The sequence below is a fragment of the Corythoichthys intestinalis genome, chromosome 8 (assembly GCF_030265065.1).
Source record: "Corythoichthys intestinalis isolate RoL2023-P3 chromosome 8, ASM3026506v1, whole genome shotgun sequence".
NCBI classification, from domain to species: domain Eukaryota; kingdom Metazoa; phylum Chordata; class Actinopteri; order Syngnathiformes; family Syngnathidae; genus Corythoichthys; species Corythoichthys intestinalis.
This window is the reverse complement of record NC_080402.1, coordinates 44,281,686-44,305,401: the sequence shown is the minus strand read 5'-3', so window position 1 is coordinate 44,305,401 and position 23,716 is coordinate 44,281,686. Positions and strand designations below refer to the sequence as shown.

Genomic DNA, 23,716 nt, shown 5'->3' with positions numbered 1-23,716 from the left:
AAACCAAAAACTCGGAGGAAAAAATGTGAAGAATGGATCAACTTTCACGGACGTCCAAAAGACCAGTTTAACGCCAGCAAGGTGAAGCCATTCACATTTCAAATGCAGTAAACATTTTGTCGGGGGCCATGGTCCTTCAGAGGACAAAGAAATAAGCCATTTTTATATTTTTTATTTAATTTTTAGCATGGCGTTTTGCCGTGCTGCTTCTGTCTGAAAATGAATGACCTGAAAAAAACCAAAATGGTATCTGACTGCCACTCTTACCTTTTCTGTTGTAAAAAAAACAACTTTAGTAAGGGGAAGTGTAAATATATTATAGAATTAGGATTTTTTATAAATGAAAAAATTGAAATTGTTCGTTGACTGTCACCGAGTAGCATTTGGGATCGCTACACAAAAATAGCAAAGTAAATTGCCCCCAAGAACGGTCAGAGAAGTAAGACAACCAGAGGATATATTATATAAGAAAGACAGGGCATATGGTGGTAAAGGATAATTTGTTGAAACAGGAGAATGTCACGTAGGTTTAGCTCAATAAACATCTCGTCCGTACACTATTTCCATTCATTTACTATTAGGGACAAAAGGGAGGTTGACCCACAATTGCTAACCTCATGAATATTAATGAGCAAAAGTAACGTGTTGCTTGCGGTACGCCATTGATCCACTCGAGGATGGCTAAGTGACCAAAAGGAAAACATGGTTATCAACAAGTGAGTTTTGCCAGAATGATGCCAAGAGAACTTTTGAAAGTCTACGTCTACTCTGCTTAAGCTTGAAAAAAGTTGGAAAAAAAGTTTCTGACTAGATTGTGTGGACAGGCACAACGTTCAATGTAAAATACCTAGTCTAACTTTTTCCATCCTGATGTGAACGTTGCCTGCTTTACCTGGATGTAGCAAGGTGTGAATGTGTGATTGTCAGTGAGTTTACCTGAGGTACTTGACTGAACAACCTTCGATTTTACGGGCTACATGTTAATCATTAGCGCAAACGTGAGTGGAAACACTCATATACTTTTACTATACATATACTCATATTTGTAATAGTTCAAATCATCCTTTTCTCATATTTTATTTTTAAAAATATCTTGTAAAAAACAATGCCACTTTAGTCACTTTCATTACAACTTACTGAAAAGTAAAATTCATCCTATTTTTGTTATATTTTTATGTACTGTATATTCTACAATATAAGTATTGTGTATTACATTTAGGTGTTTTTTATAACTCTTGAAAAAAAAAACTGTCTTTCATGAGAAAAAAAACTAAATGCTCATCCTAAAGCATTAATTCTCACCAAAGTGTTTTCTAAAATTCCACTTTATTCTCAGAAAATTGTTAATTTTCCACCCAAAAAGGATTTACTTTTATGAAATGTTACTATTATTGTAATCTGTTTTTAAGATATAAAAATCTGTCCTATACTATTATAATGTGTTTTACTGTAAAAATACATACAATAGTTTTACCTTTCAAGAGAAACTACACATGCATCTTAAGTAAAGAAAACCAGTCGACATTATGAAAATAAACCAGACCTCATCCGCATAATATTGTGTCCTACAAAAAATCTCATACGAAATTATTTGCCAGCATCCTAAAATCCTCACTCTATGCTATTCCAGTTGCAACAATATTCCTCATCGCCGGGTTCTTTGTAAAAGACAATAAGTGTCTGATTTTTCTATAACTTCTCAGAATGTCTTCATGAAAGTGTCTCCCGTGTTTACCTGCGCTTGATCTCTCGACAGCTATCCAGTGTGGAGGTGTGATCCTCGTCCAGGGGTCGCAGCTGGGTGCAGGACGCAGAGAGACGTTGCTTCTTGTCAGCTCGGTGGAGGCGGGGCAAGACACTCTGTCGGAACAGGTCCTTGCTCGGTTTCACCTGTAGGAAGTGGTAATCACCCATTTATTGTTGCGCTCTAACTAGCTGTCATGCTACTGGAGTGTCTGTGCTCCCACCAAATCCATGGACGAACCCAGCGAGTACTTCCTGCTCACCCTGCGCTCCATTTGCACACCTGAGAAAACACAGGGAATTTGAAAAACATTGTTGCCCTGTTAATCGTGGAAAAATCCTACATTATTCTTGTGATTTCTCGAGAAAAAAAATAATTTTCTGAAGTGTTAAAACTACAGATTTAAAAGAAGACTATTGCTGTGATTTTTGCATAATGAATGTGCAAATTACAACTTAATTGGGGAGAAACAAAACTCTTACTAGACTCTCGTAGTACAAAGTCTATTTATTCTGTAAAAAAAACTTTTTTACAGTTGACACTCATGATACGAGCACCAGCCATTCAACAACCAAGCTTGTAACGTGAATATGCTCGTATCATGAATTGATTTTCTCCGTAGGAAATAACTGAATTCCAGTTCATGTGTGCAACACTTCCCATGAGCCCCCATGTTACCCCTAAATATTAATGCAAGGTATAATTTTAAAGCTAAATATTCTTAAATAAAAATTAACTATTTATACTCAAATTCAAATAAAGCTAATAGCCACAAATACCATGAAGTAAAAAATATATCATGGTGACAACGTTTAAAGGGGGAAAAAAGCGTACTGCAGGAATTTCAGCTGTAATATCGCAATGTGGTATTTGTGGAATCCCTTGGGTCAAACAAAGGCTGAGGTTTGCTTTGCCTGAACAGATTTGCAATAAAAATATCTTACATGCAGTGAGACCACAAACTGTCAAAACACTATGCTGAGTTATTTAGCGGGTGTACTGGATTAAATTATCCAATTCCCTTAATTAGTCAGGACGTTATTACTGTAATTTTCGGACTATAAGGCGCCACCCACCAAATTTGACATGAAAACGGCATTTATTCAAAGATAAGACACACCGGACCATAAGCCACAGCTGTCCTCACTGCATTATGGGATATTTACACCAAAAGATATCAACCGGTAGCACTTTAAATGACAGCGGCATCATAAGACCATCATAATTTTGACATGATACTGTCCTGAGCATAATAAATGCTTATGACAGATGTCATTTAGTGTCATCTGGCAAATTATCTCTCTTTTGAATGGATGTAAAAATCTGAGCTGGACATAAATGGAGTTGGTGACAAGATTTGCCGGATGACACTCAATGCATCTGTCATAAGCATTCACTTATGCCCATGACAGTGCCATGTCATAATTATGACAGTCTTATGACAGTTTTATGACGCCGCTGTCAAAAAGTGTTAAAAATGTTACCTATTAACCCAAATAAATCAACAAATAAGCCACACTGGACTGTAAACCACAGGATCCAAAATGATGGAAAAAAGTACATGGTTATAGTCCGAAAATTAGGGTATTTATTTACTACAACTGACGTATCTTTGTTTGCCTATTTCAGTGGTTATTTTTAATCTGGAATTTTTGGAATATGGAATCTCTTTCTATTTAGATTCCACAGTTGCAACAATATCCCTTTATCAGAGGTGGATAGTGCAGCCAAAACATTTTACTCAAGTAGTGTTACTTCAAAATAATTTTAGAAAAGTAAAAGTAGTCATCCCAAAAAATTTTTTACCTACCGGTAAGTAAAAGTTAAAAGAAGATTTTTGGTGAAAAGAACATTCAAGTAATGAGTAACATTGTGAGTAACGGCTTACGATGTTTTTTTTTTTTTTAAACAGTGGTGTTTTTTTTCTCAGTACAAAGTTAACTATATAAACTGTTATTATTATACTTTGAAGAAGAAGACTATAACCAGGGGTGCACATAAGTGGTCCGCATGCGCGCATGCGTACCGGACGTAGACAAACGTGCTGGCCCTCAACGACTTCCATACGCTTTTGCGTACCGATGGCTGACCACCGTATTTGCGGCGGACACGAGAAAATAACTTCTCAAAATGTCAAAGAGGCAGGCCACACTGAGTAATTACTTCCGTGTTCCCCCACCCCCGTCAAAAGACAGACAGACGACAGAGACTTCACCGGAGCTACCGAAAAAAAGGACTTTTGCTGAAAAGTAGGAGGTACCATGGCTAGAAGCAAATGATGCTCGCACGGAAATGCGGTACAAAATGTGCTGTGAGAATCCCAATGTCGCCGGTAAGAGCAGCGCACTTTATGTAGGGTCAAAGAATTTCAGCCATCCAAACTTTGAAAAGCATGAAAAAAACAGAGAGTATGTGGCAATTAAGCAAACTATCGATGTCAAAGAGGACCCCGCTCGCCCTATGGACAAGTGGCGGAATAAAGGTAATGAACAGCGACATGCACTGACAAACGTGTTTTTGCTCGCATTTTACAAAGCTAAACATGCACGTTCAATAAGGTCTTATGAGGAGGACATCCCACTTTTAAAAAGGGTTGGAGTTAATGTGGGAGCCGCATAATGCCCTCTATTTTGAATTGGTGCTTTTTATTTCTTTACATTTCACTTCAAAGTAATGGCAATTTTGTTGTGCCAGTTGATGTTAATCAAGCATTAATTGTTAATATAATTAATTAAAGTTAATTGGCTCTAAGTAAAGCTTGTCATAAATTTATCGCATCAGGCGGGTCGGCTCTCAAGCTCAATGAGGACCAAGTCACATCTCCAGGTCCTCCTTGAGAACCTGGGCAAAAAAAAATTATGTGCACCCCTGACTATAACCTATACATAACCACATTAAGCATAACCACATTAAGAAATAACCCCCCCAAAAAAACAATGAATTACGGCGAGAGAAAAAAGAATACAGAAATGAGCATCATTCGTCCAAGAAGCATGAGTGCCTTCTAGTGGAGAAAGCATATTTCCTATTATGAAACTAAAAGGATCATATCTCCGGTTTTATGTGGTCAATCGGTGCCAAATAAAAACGGGGACAGAGGTGAAAATCTGCGCTTTTGAGTCATGTTGACGGCAGCTCTCCATGTCAAATACTTATTTTTTTACTGCGCTTTAAAGATGCCACGTGATTGAACCGGCCGCCATGATCATAGAACGGCAAGCTTGAGGCTGATAGGTATAATGAAGTCATGTGATTATTGTTGCGACGTCTCATTGGTGAAACTGGTAGCGCCACTGTTGGCATCTCTGGCAAAAAAAAAAAAAAAATCTAATATGTAGAATAAAGAGGAAAAATGTAATGTACCCCAAAGTAGCGGAGTTAGTAGCATTTCTTCCTTACAAATATACTCAATTAAAAGTGAAAAGTATTGGTTAGTAAAACCACTCTTAAAGGTACATTTTTAAATCAAAAAGTTACTCAAGTAAATGTAGCAGAGTAAATGTAACTCATTACTACCCACCTCTGCCCTTTATCTTAAATACATTTTCTTGAACCAAGTACTCTACTCAGGGATTTCGTGCTATCTTGTGGCATTTGCCGGCATTTTTGAAAGAGCACAAAAACTGTAAAATGAGTTTCAGTAAATGGATACAAGAATACAAGATGGTTAATTTGTGAATTGTGAACTGCGACTAATATTGGGATTATTTGAATCATTCCAACATGAAAATCATCAATTACTTACATTAATTAATTAATTAATTACATATCAAGTTGTAGGCATAGTGGGAGCATATTTGTGTGTGTGTGTGCAGTGTTGCATTCACGTGACAGGCACAGATCCACTTCACTTGACAAGTAGTTTAAGTGCTTCCTCCATGAGTAAAAAAACTTCTAATATTTCAATTGTCTGTCTTTTCAGGGATTTAGCAAAGAGGGTAGAGGAAGGAGGAGCATATCAAGATGGCCCAAATGAATCCAACATCATGGTAACCGAAGCCTGTCTTATAAAGGCTCACATTCAGTAGCCGTTTTTAAATGCAAGAAGTTTCTGTGCATTACCTGAGTGAGGGTCAGGCTCACATTCAGTAGCCGTTTTTAAATGCAAGAAGTTTCTGTGCATTACCTGAGTGAGGGTCGAGCTTTTGGCGGTGCCTCAGAAGCTGAATTAGGATGGTTTCTCTGTGCGAGGCATCCTCAATTCCTGCTTCTTTCAGCTCGTTGTCATTCACGTTTAGCAGGCCCTTAGGGACATCAAATTTGATCAAAATTAGGATTTTTTTTCAGCCCAAATTGGGTTTTTTTTGGTATATATATATATATATATATATATATTATTTTTTTTTTTTTTTTTTTTAAAACAAATTTTTTACCATAAAAAAATATGAATGTTCTTAAGGTATGCATGTTCTTATTCTCATATTACAACACTTTTCACTTCATTTTATAAGCATCCATGCTCCACATTTCCACTTTTTAGCTGCATCTTCAACTTTTTAATCTAAAAAAAAAAAATGCATCTATTTGTAAAAGATTCATTTACTTTTCATCTGTAAAATAATATATTTACATCTTGTTCAACTTGCAAGACAAACAATATGATAGATTTGACAATTGGTGCAATTTGAAAACAGAAACTGGTTGGAAATCCCCAGTTTTATCTTTAAATAATTCAAAAAAATTCAATTTCTTGCACTCCAAAAAACTACCAGATTTCAAGTGGACTTACCTCCAGTCCGTAATATTCGCTTTCCAGGATCTTTGTGTACTGAGGCAGACCAATCTGCCGCAGCCACCAGGCAATGGACCGATTATTCATGTCTAACTCACACACAAAGACGATTAATAGCAGAAAATATTATCCAACATGACCACTTTCAGTGAGCGTCAAGTCAAGTGTGGTTTGCTCAACTGTAGAATGTCGCGCCTACCCGTCGGTGGGACGCACCAAGGAATGCTGGGAACGCGTCTGTGCAATGTTTCACTTTCTCCCGCTTTTCCCTTGTAGAACTTGTTACGTCGACCCATTAACCGTCCGTCTATAAACTTCTTTCCTTGCAAAAAGCCAATGGCACAACACAGTAGCGACCCAGCGAGCCAATTGGAGCGTTGGGATGGGTTGCAGGTCCAGGCAAATCCTGGCATGTCAAGTGGAGAGAAGGGTGTGTGTGTGAAAATGTAGCTGTCAACGTGTCACAGGTCAGATGAATGAGTGCAGAAGTCCTATAGTTTTTACAGAAATATTATTTAAAATTAACCAAAAAGTAAATAAATGGACACGTTAAAAGATATATTGTTGACATTTTCTATAGCCAAAGAAGAAGCCACAACATTTTGGTTAGACACAAGCGCCCCCGACCCCACCTACACCAATAATCATCATGGTGCCATCCGCTTCTCATCATCCTCAATGACACAGGAAGACCAATAGTCAACCAACAAACAGGTGAAAAATGAGCAAAAATAGCACACAACTTGGCCTTGGTGGCAGTCATACACTCACTATACGTCAAACAACTTACAGTATTAATTGGCTTTTAAGTCTAAGTGTTAATCACTCTCGTAATATTGGATGCAACTTTAAAAGATGTAAGATAACCTTTTTCTAAAGGGAAAAAAATAGGAATTTTTATTTGCAAAAAATGTAAGACTAATAAGAAGAACAATTTAAAAATGCATCTTAAAATGTTTAGTTTTTATCTTAAAAGAAATATACAGGAAAAAATAGTCAACTAAAATATTGACTTTTTGTCATTGATGAAATCATGAAATTGTCAAAAATGGTCCACTAAAATATCGACATACACTGCTGGCCAAAGGTATTGGCACACCTATAATTCTGTCATATGATGCTTGATTTCTCCCAGAAAATGATTGTAATTACACTTGCTTTGGTAGTAATATCTTCATTTATTTCGCTTGCAATGAAATAACACAAAAGAGAATGAAAAAAAAAAAAAATCATTATCATTTTACACAAAACTCCAAAAATGGGCCGGACAAGTATTGGCACCCTCAGCCTAACACTTGGTAGCACAACCTTTAGACAAAATAACTGCGAACAACCGCTTCCAGTATCAATCACTGAGTTTCTTACAATGCTCTGCTGGAATTTTAGACCATTCTTCTTTGGCCAACTGCTCCTGCTGCAGGTCTCTAAGATTTGAAGTGTGCCTTTTTCAAACTGCCATTTTCAGATCTCTCACATGGTGTTCTATAGGATTCAGGTCTGGACTCATTGCTGGCCACTTTAGAAGTCTCCTGTGCCTTCTCTCAAACCATTTTATAGTGCTTTTTGAAGTGTGTTTTGAGTCATTGTCCTGCTGGAAGACCCATGACATCTGAGAGTTCTTTTCTTTGAAGGCCTCGTTTTTTTCCGTGTGAACTCTATGTTGATGCCTTTTCCCAAAAAGCTCTACTTTTGTCTCATCTGACCAGACAGCATTCTTCCTAAACGTTTCTAGCTTTCTCTGGTAAGTTTTAGCAAACTCCAACCTGGCTTTTTTTATGTCTCTGGGTCAGAAGTGGGGTCTTTCTGGTATCCTACCACGGAGTCCCTTTTCATTCAGATGCCGACGGATAGTACGGGTTGACACTGTTGTACTCTCAGACTGCAGGACAGCTTGAACTTGTTTGGATGTTAGTCGAGGTTCTTTATCCACCATCCGCACTTCTTTCATAGAATCGCGCATCAATTTTTCTTTTCTGTCCAAGTCTAGGGAGGTTAGCCATGGTGCCATGGGCTTTACACTTTTTGATGGCACTGCACATGGTAGACATAGGAACATTCAGGTCTTTGGAGATGGACTTGTAGCCTTGAGATGGCCCATGCTTCCTCACAATTTTGTTTCTCAAGTCTCCAGACAGTTCTTTGGTCTTCTTTCTTTTGTCCATGTTCAATGTGGTACACACAAGGACACAGGACAGCGGTTATGTCAACTTTAATCCATTTTAACTGGCTGCAAGTGTGATTTAGTTGTTGCCACCACCTGTTATGTGCCATAGGTAATAGCATCAAATTATTTTTCAAAGGGCCCCAATACTTTTGTCTGGCCCATGTTTGGAATTTTGTGAAAATGATAATGATTTTTTTTTTTTTAATCACTCTCTTTGAAGCCCATGCAAAATAAATGAAGATATTACTACCAAAGAATTTGTAATTGCAATACTTTTCTGGGAGAAATTGAGCATTATCTGACATAATTGCAGGGGTGCCAATACCTTTGGCCAGCAGTTTGTATTATGATAAAAAAGTACAACTGTCTTGAAAAATATAAATATTAAAGAAAAACATGAACAATCTCATAAGATGAAGGTTTCTTATCTTTAAAAAAAAATGTTTTAAAAATACCACCATTTTCTTCTTGTAATAGTTCTATTTTTATTTTATGGGGAAAAAATGCTTTCTTTCCTGAAAAATCACCATAGTTAAAACATTAAGAAGAACAAATACAGTTTATTGCAATATTACAAAAAAATCCACTTATGTGTTAATTGAAGATTAACGACCTATTATTTTGGCAGGGACCCTATTTTATTCTCGACAGATATGAATTCTTAAATGAAAAACACTTTTTTTTTTTTCTCAATGTTATAGCTTCATATGACCAAAAAAAAAAAAAAAATACGTGCTTTTGTTTTAAATCTGAATTTGATCCCAAAAAAAGCTAATATTTTCAGAACATTCTCTTTTTCTTTTTTTTTTTTTTTTGGTTTTAAAAAATTCAACTATTTATCGGGGGGAAATTACAATTATTGAAAGAAATTGAAGCTTTTTATACCAAAAAATGAGAATCAGTTTTATGATGACAACAATTGACTCTCCACCTAACGAAAACTTTTTTTATGTTTAAAAAAAAAAAAAAAAAAAAAAAAACTACTGTATTTCATTAAAAAAGGGAAAATAAATTCCTGATAAAATATAGTTAAATAAATAAAGTTTACTTTCGTAACTCAAGTTCTATGGTGACCTCTACGGGATGAAACAAGGGCATTATCACTTTTTGGATGCTGTTTTCCGTTTCCAGAAACTTTTACTTCCTTTCTTCTTTGTGTGATCCTTACATCATCATGGAAATTTGAGTCTATAAACTGCACATCTGACCTCATCTGAGAAACTTACTCACATCTAACACTCCTGCTCTTGTTGCCGTAGCAACACCCGGGCTTCAAGTGAACCTAACTGAGTGTCAGGAAAAAGGAAGTACAGGGACGGAAGGACAGAGGCGGAACAAAAGAGTGTGACAATGAAGTCATAGACGAAAGACGACCGTCCGCGCCGAGGAAGCGACTGAAGGTGAGCTCGTTGATTTCTTCTCTGACTTTCAGCGTTTGCTTTTACATGTGTGGAGTTTTATCAGCACACATTATGTTATAGACATAAGTTTTAAGAGATATGAAGGAAGTGGAAGTTGAAGACATCAGGAGTTGATAGCGATCAATGCTTCCTTTTATCACGTAGTGGGGTGTGTCTGTCCGAGTTGGGAATTGTTGCCCATTTGTGAGGTCAAATTAAGTAATTACTGTTTTGTGTTCTTATAAAAAAATACAAACACATTTTTTCTCTCACTATCTGACATGAAGTCATACTACACTTGTCCCTATTTTTGTCAAATTTAGATTATGGAAATTCTTTCTATTTGCTAAATGCCAGAAAAATTAGAGATTTATTGGGGACAATTTTCCAATGTCTCATTTTCTCAAAATAATCAGTTGAGGCAGAATGTCGCCACGCAATGTTTTGTTCAAAATTCTTACCCCCAATTTTCTCTTGCCTATTTCACCAAGCACCTAGAATATGTTTTGTAACCACACTTGTAACTCATACTCTTAAGCAATTAAAATGAATGAAAATGCCAATAACTAGTTCTAGCCTTCTGAAATACACAATAGAAATATTTAAAATATATGTGTTTTAGAGTTTTGTTTTGCTTTTCTTACCCAAAAAAAAAACTTCACTGAACAGTGCCTTTGATGTGATATACCGTTCATTCAATCATGTCGCTGTTTTCATCCTGAATTTGAATTAGTTTATCAGTTGTAGATGTCCAATCCAGTCTAGTCATTTGCAGGCATAAATTACTGTTATTTTCGGACTATAAGCCGCTACTTTTTCCCCTCATTTTGAATCCTGCGGCTCATAGTCCAGTGCTGCGTATTTGTTGATTTTTGTTTGGTTAATAGGTAACACTTTATTTGACAGCGGCGTTACAAGACTGCCATAAGACCAGCATAATTATGACATGACATTGTCATGGGCATTAATGAATGCTTATGGCATATGTCATTAAGTGTCAAGTGCCAGTGGCGCGGGAAGTGGGGCGCTAAGGGAGATGTTGTTGTTGGGGAGGAAAGATATGTTTTGTAGATGATTTTTTTTTTTTTTAATAAATCAATAAATAAAAAGTTGAAACAATAGCGTATATCTTTGGGGATTAAATATATATGTTAAAAAAGTTTTTTTTGTTAATAACATAGTCATCACCTGACACCTTGCTTGCTACCAAGTGACATTGGATAAGGCGCTATTGGAACAGAAAAGTTAACTGTTGACAGAGGAGGCGTTAACATGGCGCAAAAACAAATTAGCGATTTTTTTTCTTTACAAAAAACAGCAAATTTTTATCAAATTCAATAGGAAGATGATTATGATAGATTACAATAGTGCCCAGCAAGGAAACGTTAACTGTCGGTTTACACCGTGGAGAACTTCAAATAGCTTGCATTGTAGCCATATTATTTGTTGTTGCTGGTGAGCTGCCGCCCAAGATGCTGTTGGATATTTGTGCGCAATTTATTTGAGTGTTGTAAAAAGTAAGTGTTAAACTGAGGCTTATTGGACCTTTTAGTTTTCAAAAGTGTTTGTGTAAGGAAATAACTGCAAACTACTAAAGTACTTTCTAAGTTGAACAAAAAAAATGCATGGACACTTGCCAATAAGTGGAGTTTTGAGTGTCATTTTTTAATTATTTTATACAAATCAGACAAAAAATATCCTAAAATATTAGTCAAATGTGGATTGTTCGAGGGTTTGTGCTTGTCATTGGCAGAAAACAAGATGGAGTTGTGGCGGCAGTGTGCAAAATGGCTGATCGAATGTAGGGTCTTGCCCGAAACACACCGGGTCACATGGGAGACCGCCCAGGTAAAACCACACATTTTTTGAAGTTAGTTTGCTGAGCTTTCCTTTCTAAAAAAGTAATTTTGTGTGTGTCAGGTGTGCGACCTGGCGCAGGCTCTGAGAGATGGCGTGCTGCTGTGCCAGCTGCTTAACAACCTGCTGCCTCTGGCCGTCAACCTGAGAGAGATCAACTTGCGCCCGCAGATGTCCCAGGTAAGGAACGCACATACAAATGCTAGATTTTTGGGGTATGATTTCAAAATAGCCGTGGCCTGTACCCTTTGCATCTCAATTGCTGTTTTAAAATCCTTTCAAGAAGTTAAGCTCAAAATACAACTGAGATAATGTGGTTATCTTATCTCAATCCTCCGATACTGTAGTAATGGAAGAGGATGCGTCTGTGTTTATAATGAACCAATCACATGAAATGGGAGTCTGCCGCGATTTCATGTTGAACCAGCTCAAAAAAATTAGCTGTTCTAATTCGTTGTTCCCGTCATTTTTATGATACACTTTTAACTGTGGCTAAACACAAATTAACAAATAATTCTAAAAAAATATATATTTCAAAAGTAGTTTTTCAACTACATTTTTTATGATTAAATACATTAGTATTTTTTATATTTTATTTTTTGTGTTCCTTTTAAATCATTATTATCATTTCATTTATTTAATTACATTTTAATGGGAATTTTAGTTTGTTCAGTTGGTAATAATATAATAGATGTTTTGTTTTCATTCATATTTGTTTACGAAATGACACTTGACTATTTTGTGATTTTTTTTTTAATGTAGATAATTCGCAGATATTTAATCTAGTTTTCATTTTTGTTTGTTTCATAATTATTTTAATTTGTTGATTTTTATATTTAACTTCCAGACACTTTGTTTATTTCACAAACATGTACCATTAGTAAATCCAATGTGACCAATCGTAGTTAGGACACTTCTTGTTCGTGTCCATTCAGACAATGACACTTTAGAAACATACGCTGTGGCGCTTACACACCTACACACACACACACACACACACACACACACACACACAATGTTACACAACTAGTAGAGTGACTTCCAGACGCTTGCAGTATTTGGGACAGCCACATGCTAGCCTGAACATCGATGTGTGTCAGTCACGACTCAGCATTTCCTCTTTTCTCAACGCTTCCCACTCTGCTTAACACACGCACAGACACACAGGAAGTGCTGTAAAATGTCATTACTCATGCCCCGCCCACTTTTTACATGTGGGGTACACAGTGCATGGCGCTCTCTGTGGTTATTTTTGCGGTTCAGTTTACTGCATTGTTTGTCTCATTTCTCATGCTCGACACTTTCTTAAAACATTTTGTTATTAAATGTCAAACAAGTGCGAAAGGTCACCAAATATTTTTTTTTTTACATCAACTAAAAAGAAATTGCTGTGTGGGTTTCATAACAACATCAAATTTCCCAACGTAGACCTTACACTCTGCTCACTTTCTTTGGCAGTTTTTTTTTTTTTTTTTTTTTTCTCTACGTTAATCTAACTTAAAAGGAAAGATAAGAACTTGATCATGTGCATCCCAGCAGAAAGAATCTTGTTTCATAAAGTAAAAACACAGAATTTCGGGTCGCTGATGATAGAATAGTACATTTGCCTGACCGGTGTGGGCAGCGCAGGGTCAATTCCCACTCAGTAGCAGTGTGATTGTGAGTGCAAATGGTTGTCTGTCTCTGTGTGTGCACTACAACTGACTGGCGACCATCTTAGAGAGTAGTCAGCCTTTTGCCTGAAGTCAGCTACGATAGTCTTCAGCACCCTTGAACCTGAACGATAAGCAGTGTTGAAAATGGATGGGTGGAAGACAGAATTTCATTTTTCTGATATGTCATAGCTGGAGAAAACGTAAATAAAAGCCAGTATTTCCCACTAGTACAGACATGTCCAAAGTGCGGCCCGGGGGCCAAATGCGGCCCTTGGTCAAATTTCATCTGGCCCCCAGCCTCTGTCATAAAATCAGTAACATCTGGCCCGCACACAGACTAAATAGATTGGTCAGCAGTACTGCTGAAGTAGCTTACACACGAAATGCTGCTCCTCATTTACCCACTAAAAGGCAGCAGCACTTTAACCCTTTATTGCCAAATGTATCACATTTGATACACCTAAAATTTCATGATTTTGAGACTAATTTAGAATTTTGACATTTCTTTTTGAAAAAAAACCAACAAAAAAACGATGGATGCAAGTCAACACATGCATTTGCAGGTTCTATGAGAAAAAAAAAACATGATTTAGCATGAGTTATAGATATTAGAGCGTTTATTACACATATTCATTTTGACTTTTCTTTTTACAAATTTGAAAAAATGTATTCATTAGGATTCGCTGATAATTGCTTCATGTTGCAGGTATTGAAGGGCTAAGCAACATTACCCCGTGTGACCTATTACTTCCATTTTCTAAAATGACGACAATCAACAAAAAAAAAGTTGACTGTGACGGCCAATGCTTCAAGGATAGGTGGAAATTGGACTATTGCTTCACTAAAATACGCAACAACTGTGTCTGCCTCATTTGCAAAGAGACACTCGCTGTTTTTAAAGATTTCAATGTTAGCCAATATTACCAAACAAGACACGCTGACATATACGGCAAGATTACAGGGAAGATTCGCAGTGAGAAATTGAAGCAACTTGGAGCTAGTTTAATTTCACAGCATCAGTATTTCGCAAGAGCCCGAGAGTCGAAAGACAATGCCACAAAGGCTAGTTGTAAGATTGTTGAAATTATTCAATTTTAAAAAAATAATAAAGCAAATGTGACACACTGAGTGGCTTGCTAAAATTTGCTTAAATATATTGTTCTACGTAAAGGACGTCAGCCAAGGTCGGCCCCCCACATTTTTACCGCACCAAATCTGGCCCCCTTTGCAAAAAGTTTGGACACCCCTGCACTAGTAGGCTAAATGGTTGTTGTCAGACATTTTTAAATGCCAATAATATTTTTGCCAGTCAAATGCAGGTATCTCAGATTGTCTTGCCTACTCATCAAGTAGTATGCACAGCTATTGGGGAAGCAAGCTTAACCCTTAGATGCACAAGTGACTGGACCCTACAATCTTCCATAAGTGTGTTAAAAATGAAAAAAAATGTAGAATCAATTTGTTTTTATGCCATTTGGGTAAAGAATAATGACTTGTACAATAATTAGTATTACATTTAGGGCAACACAAGAATGATTTCATGTTTGAAATATCTTCATTTTTTACTTAACATTTTTGAAAAAAAATTACCCAAACCAGCAATAGACTTTTATCTACTCTTGTATTATATCATCAGTGATGAAGAGCTCCTGTGCATACGTATTTTTGGTGAGACAGTGGGGCTAAGCCCTTGTGCAGGCCCTGACTGACCTCTGAGGATATTGTGGCTCTATATTCTGCCCTGGGTGTGAGCTAACTCGCTCCAGTAAGAGCCCTATACCAACCCATGTAGTTGGCAATGAATTGGATACTATCTTCTTCAGAGGACACATATGTGGAATCTGGAGTCGGATTTATCCTGTTCAGTTTGCCACCTGGACTGTGTCCTCATCAGAAATTTCGGACTCTTGAGTCCAACCCCGTTCCTGCCTCTCCATCATCCAGCATCTGTAGGACCGTTTTAGCTGTGTATCTAGCAGCTGTGACACCTTGGATAATGAAACATAAGAGTGATGTTTTCAAAGTATCAATATGTAGCTATATAAATAAATACACATACACACTACATATACGGTAATGTTAGCTAACTTAGTTAGCTAGCTAGTTATGAAGTAGGCTAATATGTTGATAAATAATAATAACAACAGTCATGAAAGGCACACACACAATACTATATGAAGATAATACTATATAATACTATAATACTAAGATAAGATAATACTAAATAGTATTACGTATCAGCTCTCGCTGTGTGAAGTAAACTTCTTGTGGGGATGACACTTCTTACATATAGTCTGTGTGGTCCACAGTAAATTTATTCCTGACGGACAAAATTGATAGGAATCAAAGGTTCCCATTGTATTCCATAGATGCTTGTGGATCATTTTTGACCCACTTATGGGAGCTTGGGGTGGTAATACAAAAATTAAATTTTTCAAATGTATAATAAATTGGTAACACTTTATAATAACTATCCGTTTTACTAGTTAATAGATCATTAGTAAACTGTTGATAAATGATTTATTGTTGATTTGTGAAGTTTTTGTTAACAGTTTGTTAAGCGTTTACAGGGTGTTCTTAACCTGAAACACAGTTTTTGTCGAAACGTTTAGAAAGTTTTTGTGTGTAACGTTTGGCATTTCTATCTTTTCAGGTTAAGAAATGCCGTTTAGTTCAAACAGGGTACCCGCGGGTTATTAAAAGTATTAAAAAAGCATTGAATTTAGTTTTCCATTATTAAAGGTATTAAAAGTATTAAATTAGCTATTGTAAATGTGGAATTTTTTCACCGTGGTCTTAATTTTCAAGAACATCTCAGTGCAACCTAGATTATATCCGTGACAAAGTTGTTTTGTTTTTTTTTAAAATCCATAATAAAGATGACGCACAGAATTTTTACGATGCACTGCACTACAAATCGAAATGCAACTCGTGCGTGCCAAACCACCACAACCGGCAAAACGGAAAATCCATCCACCTCTGCATCGGGAATGCGTCCGTTTGTCGGTGGAACGAAAACCCTGCAGGCAGAAGTATTGTGGATTCTGAACATCAAAACAGACCACCATTCATATACTTCAAATGAGTCCATTGGTGATCTGTTTCGGATATTACGTAATTTTTGGTCGGCATCGGCTGTCACAATGTTGGTCATATTGCGTTTTGTTCCAGAGGGAGCGTTCCCGATGTCTTAACTGTCTTTTGTAACGAATTTTCAGTTGGCAGAAAAAAAACGCACATTTTCTAAATGTTTAAATAGTCTACATATTTTTATGACCATTATAAATGCATTTACACAATGAAATAACGCTGGAAAAGTTTGTTAAACATAATGTTGCTCAAATCGTGTTTTTTTTTCCGGAGGGAGCATTCCCGACTTCGTAAATGCAGCCAATTTAAGCTCATCAAGACTTTAAGATAGAGGTAAAATCGGGCCTAAAAAGTCCAGCCCGACCCGAACTGGTCCGCGGGTATTAAAGCCCGACCCGCGTTTTGTGTGATAACCTTTGTGACGGTATCTGCATAAAAGCCTGTCTTTTATAACGAATTTTCAGTTGGCAGAAGAAAAACACACATTTTCATAATGTTTAAATAGACTACATATTTTTATGATCTTTATAAATTTACTTACACAACGAAATAACACTGGAAAATTTTGTTAAATATAAATAAAGAGATGCGGTTTTGTGGACACGCAGAGAGGAAGATTAAAAAGGGCGTATAGGCACGCTCTGGCTCTACAATGACCATACAGTGCCTTCTTTTTTTTTAATCCAAATTATTTTATAACAAGTATTCCTTAGTTTATCATTCATACATCGTTAATATATAGTTATTTCAAAAAGTTAGCGAGAAAGAACCCTGGCCCGGGCCGACGTAATAATTGACATTTTAATTTTGGTCATGTTTTCAGTTTAATTTAGCCGTTTCCAGCTTGCTATGTTTATAATTCCGATGTTTGTTTACCGCTTTTCCTCTTACTGCGAAGAGGGAGGAAGTTACATCGGCCGCCGCAATGATATTTAAGTCATCAGCCATCTGCTGTGAGCCGGGAATTTAACGCCTGCTTTCATGCACACTGCTTCTCATATTAGTCGACACGGGAAATTGTTTTCACACACAACTGCTGCACGGTTAAGTCCCACGATATTCCCGTTGTTTTGGAGTATGTGATAGGGGCTCAAGTTACATCCAGATACTTTAGGTTGCAGTTTATGGGTCATGCGAAGGCAGTGGACCTGCTTAAACATTTCAGTTTGCCGTTCGAATGAATGTGAATTTCGCTGTTTTAACTCGAGAGTTAGCCATGTTCACTGGGGTCTTGGCAGGTGCACTAGCGGCTAGCCTGTTACAGAAGATGGCTGGTCTGAGTCCTGTCCTCCTCCTCTTTTTGTCCATAATTATTGTGTGCGTGTGTGTGTTTAAAAAAATTCTGACAGACTTTATAATGTTACTTTAAATGTGTTGTATCTTCAATATATGTGCATTCTTTTGTCAAACACACTTAGTAATTGAGGTTAAATTTGATGTTCAGTGCTTTATTTAATATGATTCAATACGATCTAAATAATGGGTGCGATAAAAGTATTAATTTTCAATTGAAATGGCATTAAAAAAGGTCTTAAAAGTCTTGAATTTAGATTTATCAATCCTGGAGGGTCCTGTCAAAAGAAAAGCCATTTTGATATGGCATTTTGCAGGCAGCGCTCATGTTGCACATTTATGAAAATCTGCCATAGAACCAAAAGATATTTGTACTTTTCTTTGTATATTTAACCAATAAAATTTATGACCTACAACATAAAGTGTATATAGTTTTATTAAGATCCATCAACTAGCATGGGCATTTAGATTGGGGTCAACCATATTGGAACACCCTGTAAATGCTTAACAAACTGTTAACAAATACTTCACAAATCAACAATAAATCATTTATCAACAGTTTACTAATGATCTATAAACTAGTAAAACGGATAGTTATTATAAAGTGTTACCAAAAAATTGATGGAATTATATCAAAACCAGGTTTTTTTTTAGGTTATTCTTCCTGCCTTAAACGGGGGTGGACGTGTTTCATCCCTGCTCCTGCTCTTTCTGCTATCTGCTATCTTTGTTAGTCCAGTCTGTCAGGTTTTTTTGTATTTTTTCCTCTGTGGACTAGCTGTTTCCCGGACTCTCAACATGAAAACATGAATTTGATTAGTTGGTCCCTCAGCACTATTGACAAGATTTTTTCAACAAGACACGGCACCCCAGGAGAGCCGTCCGGATGGGACCTTTTCGGTGGGCTACGTGATAGACTCATGGGGCCATTGGAAGCCCGCCTGTCTCACAGTCCTATCCATGGAAGACATTCGAGGGTATTTGGTTGTTTCGCGTGACGGTCATGGGGTTTCTTCTGCTTAGCTTGGGAGGTGCCCTGCTGTACCAGAGTTTCCAAGACGGCAGCTTTCAAGGAAATTGACCACGGATCAAACGGTGCTATTCAAGGCTTTGGAGGACTGGGTGGAATATGGGATTCAGAACTTATCCAGTGAGAACACAGTTCAGGGAACTGTTGAGGCAGACTGCGGCTGTTGGCAAAGACTTGAGGTCTTGCCTTCGCCTAAATAAGCGTGAACTCGACTGAGGACCAACTGTATTTTTGGATATACTAAATTATTGATTTCGGCTTTATTAGGGCTGTATTTTTGGATATACTAAATTATTGATTTTGGCTTTTGTAGGGCTATCAAAATTATCGCGTTAACGGGCGGTAATTGATTTTTTTGATTAATCACGTTGAAATATTTGACGCATTTAACGCACATGCCCAGCTCAAACAGATTAAAATGACAGCACAGTGTAATGTCCACTTGTTACTTGTGTTTTTTTGGTGTTTTGTCGCCCTCTGCCGGTGCTTGGGTGGGACAGATTTTATGGGTTTCAGCACCATGAGCATAGTGTAATTATTGACATCAACATCTACTAGTTTATTTTTTGATTGAAAATTTTACAAATTTTGTTAAAGCGAAAACATTAAGAGGGGTTTTAATATAAAATTTCTATAACTTGTACTGACATTTATCTTTTAAGAACTACAAGTCTTTCTATCCATGGATCGCTTTAACAGAATGTTAATAATGTTAATGCCATCTTGTTGATTAATTGTTATAATAAACAAATAGAGTACTGATGTACCATATGTTGAATGTATATATCCGTCTTGTGTCTTATCTTTCCATTCCAACAATAATTTACAGAAAAATATGGCATATTTTATAGATGGTTTGAATAGCGATTAATTACGATGAATTAATTTTTAAGCTGTAATTGACCCGATTAAAAATTTTAATCGTTTGACAGCCCTAAACTTTTTCCTTTCCCTCACCCCCACTTCTTCTTTCTCCTGGGAGAGCCGCACAGATGACCCTATCTGTTGCCCTTGATTTCTCTTCCCAAGGCCGCTCGCAGGGCCTTGCAACTCTTATTTTGTCTACATGCACACACAAGTACTGATACACATGCACACACACCCCCACACACACACGCCCCTCCCTCCTTCCAGTCCACTTCCTTCTCCTTCTCCTATCTCTGCCCCCCCCGCCCGTTCATGACCGGGCAGTTTTTCTTCTTGTCGTGACAAAAAATTCCTGCACGTGCCCTTTGTGTCAGGTCATATCCCTGGTATTTTGTATGATACACAGTATGTTGTGTATATCGTAATTGACTTGTAACTTGCTCTGTAATTTCTAAGGAAGAGAGAGAAGTTGGCGGCGCAGGACACCTGCTGCAGCCCAATGCTCATTCATCAAACGCAATTTCGTTGTCATCCTGTATGTCAATGACTATAAAAGAGTCTGAGTCTTAATACCTGGAATATAAATTGAAAACAATTTTTCTTTACAAAGACATTTCAAGAAAACCAACCTCAGTTTTGACCCACTTATGCATCTAAGGGCCGAGGAAGTGAAGCAGGGTTTGTCTAAGTCTCAGACAGATAAAGGAGAAAGACACACTGCACAAGTACGCAAACCATAAAGAGTGTGTGCCTATTTTCTTGGGTAGTTTTTACCTATTCGAGTGTATCAGCATTCACGCACTATACACACGTGGCGTGACTGTCGTCACATTTGTCACACGGCTGCTCTCGCAAGTGGTTTCATTTTTTTAATTTTATGCCCCATAATTTGCTGCAGTTGGCTTCAGTAGGAACAAATTAGTGTGTAACATATTATTCTTGTGTGTAGTTCTTGTGTCTTAAGAACATCCGGACCTTCCTGGGCGTGTGTCAGGACAAGTTCCAGCTGAAGAAGAGCGAACTGTTTGAGGCCTTCGATCTTTTTGATGTGCGCGACTTCGCCAAGGTATATACTTAATTAAACACGAGACATAGCCTCACTGCTCCAAACAGGAAGTGGTGAGTCGTGTGTTTTTCATGCGCCGAGTGCAACCACACACGTGTTTGTTAATGTTTACATATTCATGTTACTGGACCTTTATTGATATGCACATGTTGTGTTTATTTTATAAATTGTCTATTAATTTTCTATCTTTCATTTGATCACTCACGCTAACTTCTTCTTGAGTTTTGAAAAAATTAACGGAAACTGGAATAAATCCTAGCTACATCTGAACACTTGTTTTTGTGATTTTGTGTATTGCACTTCTTTACAGAAAATGTCCTCTGTACTGACCTGTTTGACTGTATTTTGCATGACTTACATAAAGCCAATAGTTTTTATTTTGAAAATTATTTACTTTTGTGTGTGGGGGGGTGTTCATGTGTGTTTTTGTTGTGCGACAGGTACTCTACACTTTGTCCATTCTTTCTTACTCATCCATTGCCACACAGAAAGGACTCCAGTAAGTATTACCTGACTGCTAAGTAAATCTTATATACAATCTTTTGAAAATTATGTATACGTAATCATCACATACTGTATATTGATGCTTTCCTTCAGGCCTTTCCCTTTGGGAGAAGACATATCCGATGAAGATATCTACAACGGTCTTTCTGACCAGATAGAGTGAGCAAACATTCAAATTATGACATTAAAGAAGTCAAAATCACATCTTTGTAAATGTATGAAATATGGTCTGTATTGTATAGTGATACGGTAGATGAAGCTGACGATTTGTACGACTGCGTGGACGACGTGGAGGCCGAAGGGGATGAAATCTATGAGGATTTGATGAGGACAGTCGAACAACCCGAAAATGTGAGTGCACTCTCGTATCTCCCAATTTACACTACAACTTGCCTTACCTCTCTCCATAGCTACAACCTGTACCAACGTCGGCCTACCTTAGCAGCTTACCTGCCTACTTGCCCACTTGGTTAACTCATTCATGGCCATTAACACCAAAATAGGGCAAACTATTTGATCAGTAATTGCCTGGGCTCTCATTTCAAACAGTTTGATTTCAATCACCGCGAATGAGTTAAATACCTACAGTAGTGTTAGGCGATATGGAAGAATTCAATCACAATATGGGCCATTTTATATCACGATAATAATATGCCACAATTGAGTGCAGTTTTAATTCTTCGGTAAAAAAAGAAATGATAAAAAAGGCGAAAATTCGGCGTTGAAAACCTGAAAATAGCTAAAATGTCACTTTCAGTTAAAAGGCTGAAAGTTTACACCGAACAGTGTAAAGAACCATAGTCCTCTGGTGATGACGTAATCAAAACACGGCAAGAAGCAACACTACTGGCTCACAGCGTACATGTCCGCGGTTTGGAAGTTTTTCTAGGTATCGAAGAAATATAGAAATTATTAAACGAAGATAAGTAAATTTACTTCATCGCTGCTACATGCTCGTTCAGAAGTTGCTTTCCATTGATGTCCCGCGTCACATCAACTATTTTTAAATCATCGTATTCTGCATGTGATCTGATCTTTGTCAAAATCACACAGATGAAAAAACACTGTCTGCTTGAACTAAAACCACGCAAGCATTTATAGGTTTTCATATTTTAATGAGGATAGTGTGCATACAATGACAGTAAGTAAGTGAACCATCACATTTAATATTTTGTGGCCCCCCTTTGGCAGCAATAACTTCAACCAGACGTTTCCTGTAGCTGCAGATCAGTCTGACACATCGATCAGGACTAATCTTGGCCCATTCTTCTCTACAAAACTGCTGTAGTTCAGTCATGATTCACTGTCTTTAGGTCATGCCACAACATCTCAATGGGTGCAAGTCTGGACTTTAACTTTGTCACTCCAGAACGTGTATTTTGTTCTTCTGAAACCATTCTGAAGTTGCTTTACTTCTGTGTTTTGGATCATTGTGTTGTTACAGCTTCCATCCTCTTTTTAGCTTCAACTGTCTTACAGATAGCCTCAGGTTTTCCTGCATCCTGATAAACCTTTGAATTCATTCTTCCATTAATGATTGCAAGTTGTCCAGGCCCTGAGTGAGCAAAACAGCCCCAAATCACGATGCTCCCTCCACCATGCTTCACGGTGGGGATGAGGTGTTGATGTTGGTGAGCTGTTCCATTTTTCCTCCACACATGACATTGTGTGTTACTCCCAAAGAATTCAGCTTTGGTTTCATCAGTCCACAAATATTTTGAAAACCTCTGTGGAGTGTCCAAGTGCCTTTTGGCGAACATTAAACGAGCAACAATATTTTTTAGACAGCAGTGGCTTCCTCCGTGGAGTCTTCCCAAGAACACCATTCTTGGCCACAGTCTTACATATGGTTAATGTGTGCACAGAGATATTGGACTGTGCCAGTGATTTCTTTAAGTCTTTAGCAGACAGTTTAGGGTTCTTTTTTTACCTCTCTGAGTATTCTGCGCTGGACTCTTGGTGTCATCTTTGTTGGATGGCCACTCCTTGGGATAGAAGCAACAGTGCCAAATGCTCTCCATTTGTAGACATCTTCTCTGACTGTCGATTGATAAACATCCAGACTTTTAGAGATGGTTTTATAGCCTTTCCCAGCTTGATACAAATCGACAATCCTTGATCGCAGGTCTTCAGATAGCTCTTTTGACCGAGACATGATGCACATCAGACAATGCTTCTCCTCAACACATTTCTTACCAGATGTGTGTTTAATAGTGGGCAGGGCAGCTTTAAACCACTCATCAGTGATTGGGCACACACCTAACTTAAAATGTTTGGTAAAAATTGGTTTCAATTACTCTTTAAGTCTCCTTAG

At 37.4% G+C, this 23,716-nt stretch overlaps 2 protein-coding genes across 7 annotated transcripts in view; one reads left to right on the top strand and one right to left on the bottom strand.

Moving 5' to 3' along the window:
- Positions 1–7,096, bottom strand: part of sh2d3a (SH2 domain containing 3A) — a 29,668-nt gene extending 22,572 nt beyond the window's left edge. Inside the window, exons 1-5 of one of the 4 annotated variants that reach the window (XM_057842666.1) lie at positions 6,676–7,096; positions 6,474–6,565; positions 5,871–5,988; positions 1,968–2,026; positions 1,736–1,890 (exon numbers count right to left, since the gene is read on the bottom strand). In XM_057842666.1, coding sequence (XP_057698649.1) covers positions 1,736–1,890; positions 1,968–2,026; positions 5,871–5,988; positions 6,474–6,565; positions 6,676–6,889 — 638 coding nt within the window. In that variant the 5' untranslated portion in view covers positions 6,890–7,096. The remainder of the gene's footprint in view (positions 1–1,735; positions 1,891–1,967; positions 2,027–5,870; positions 5,989–6,473; positions 6,566–6,675) is intronic. The other 3 variants (XM_057842664.1, XM_057842665.1, XM_057842667.1) reach the window with 3 other exon arrangements.
- The window catches only part of LOC130919979 (proto-oncogene vav-like), a 46,371-nt gene continuing 28,349 nt past the window's right edge, over positions 5,695–23,716 (top strand). Inside the window, exons 1-9 of one of the 3 annotated variants that reach the window (XM_057842668.1) lie at positions 5,695–5,733; positions 6,753–7,190; positions 9,900–10,040; positions 11,794–11,888; positions 11,961–12,077; positions 20,782–20,898; positions 21,339–21,397; positions 21,496–21,561; positions 21,645–21,753. In XM_057842668.1, coding sequence (XP_057698651.1) covers positions 11,802–11,888; positions 11,961–12,077; positions 20,782–20,898; positions 21,339–21,397; positions 21,496–21,561; positions 21,645–21,753 — 555 coding nt within the window. In that variant the 5' untranslated portion in view covers positions 5,695–5,733; positions 6,753–7,190; positions 9,900–10,040; positions 11,794–11,801. Of the gene's footprint in view, positions 5,734–6,436; positions 7,191–9,899; positions 10,041–11,793; positions 11,889–11,960; positions 12,078–20,781; positions 20,899–21,338; positions 21,398–21,495; positions 21,562–21,644; positions 21,754–23,716 lie in introns of those variants that run through there. The other 2 variants (XM_057842669.1, XM_057842670.1) reach the window with 2 other exon arrangements.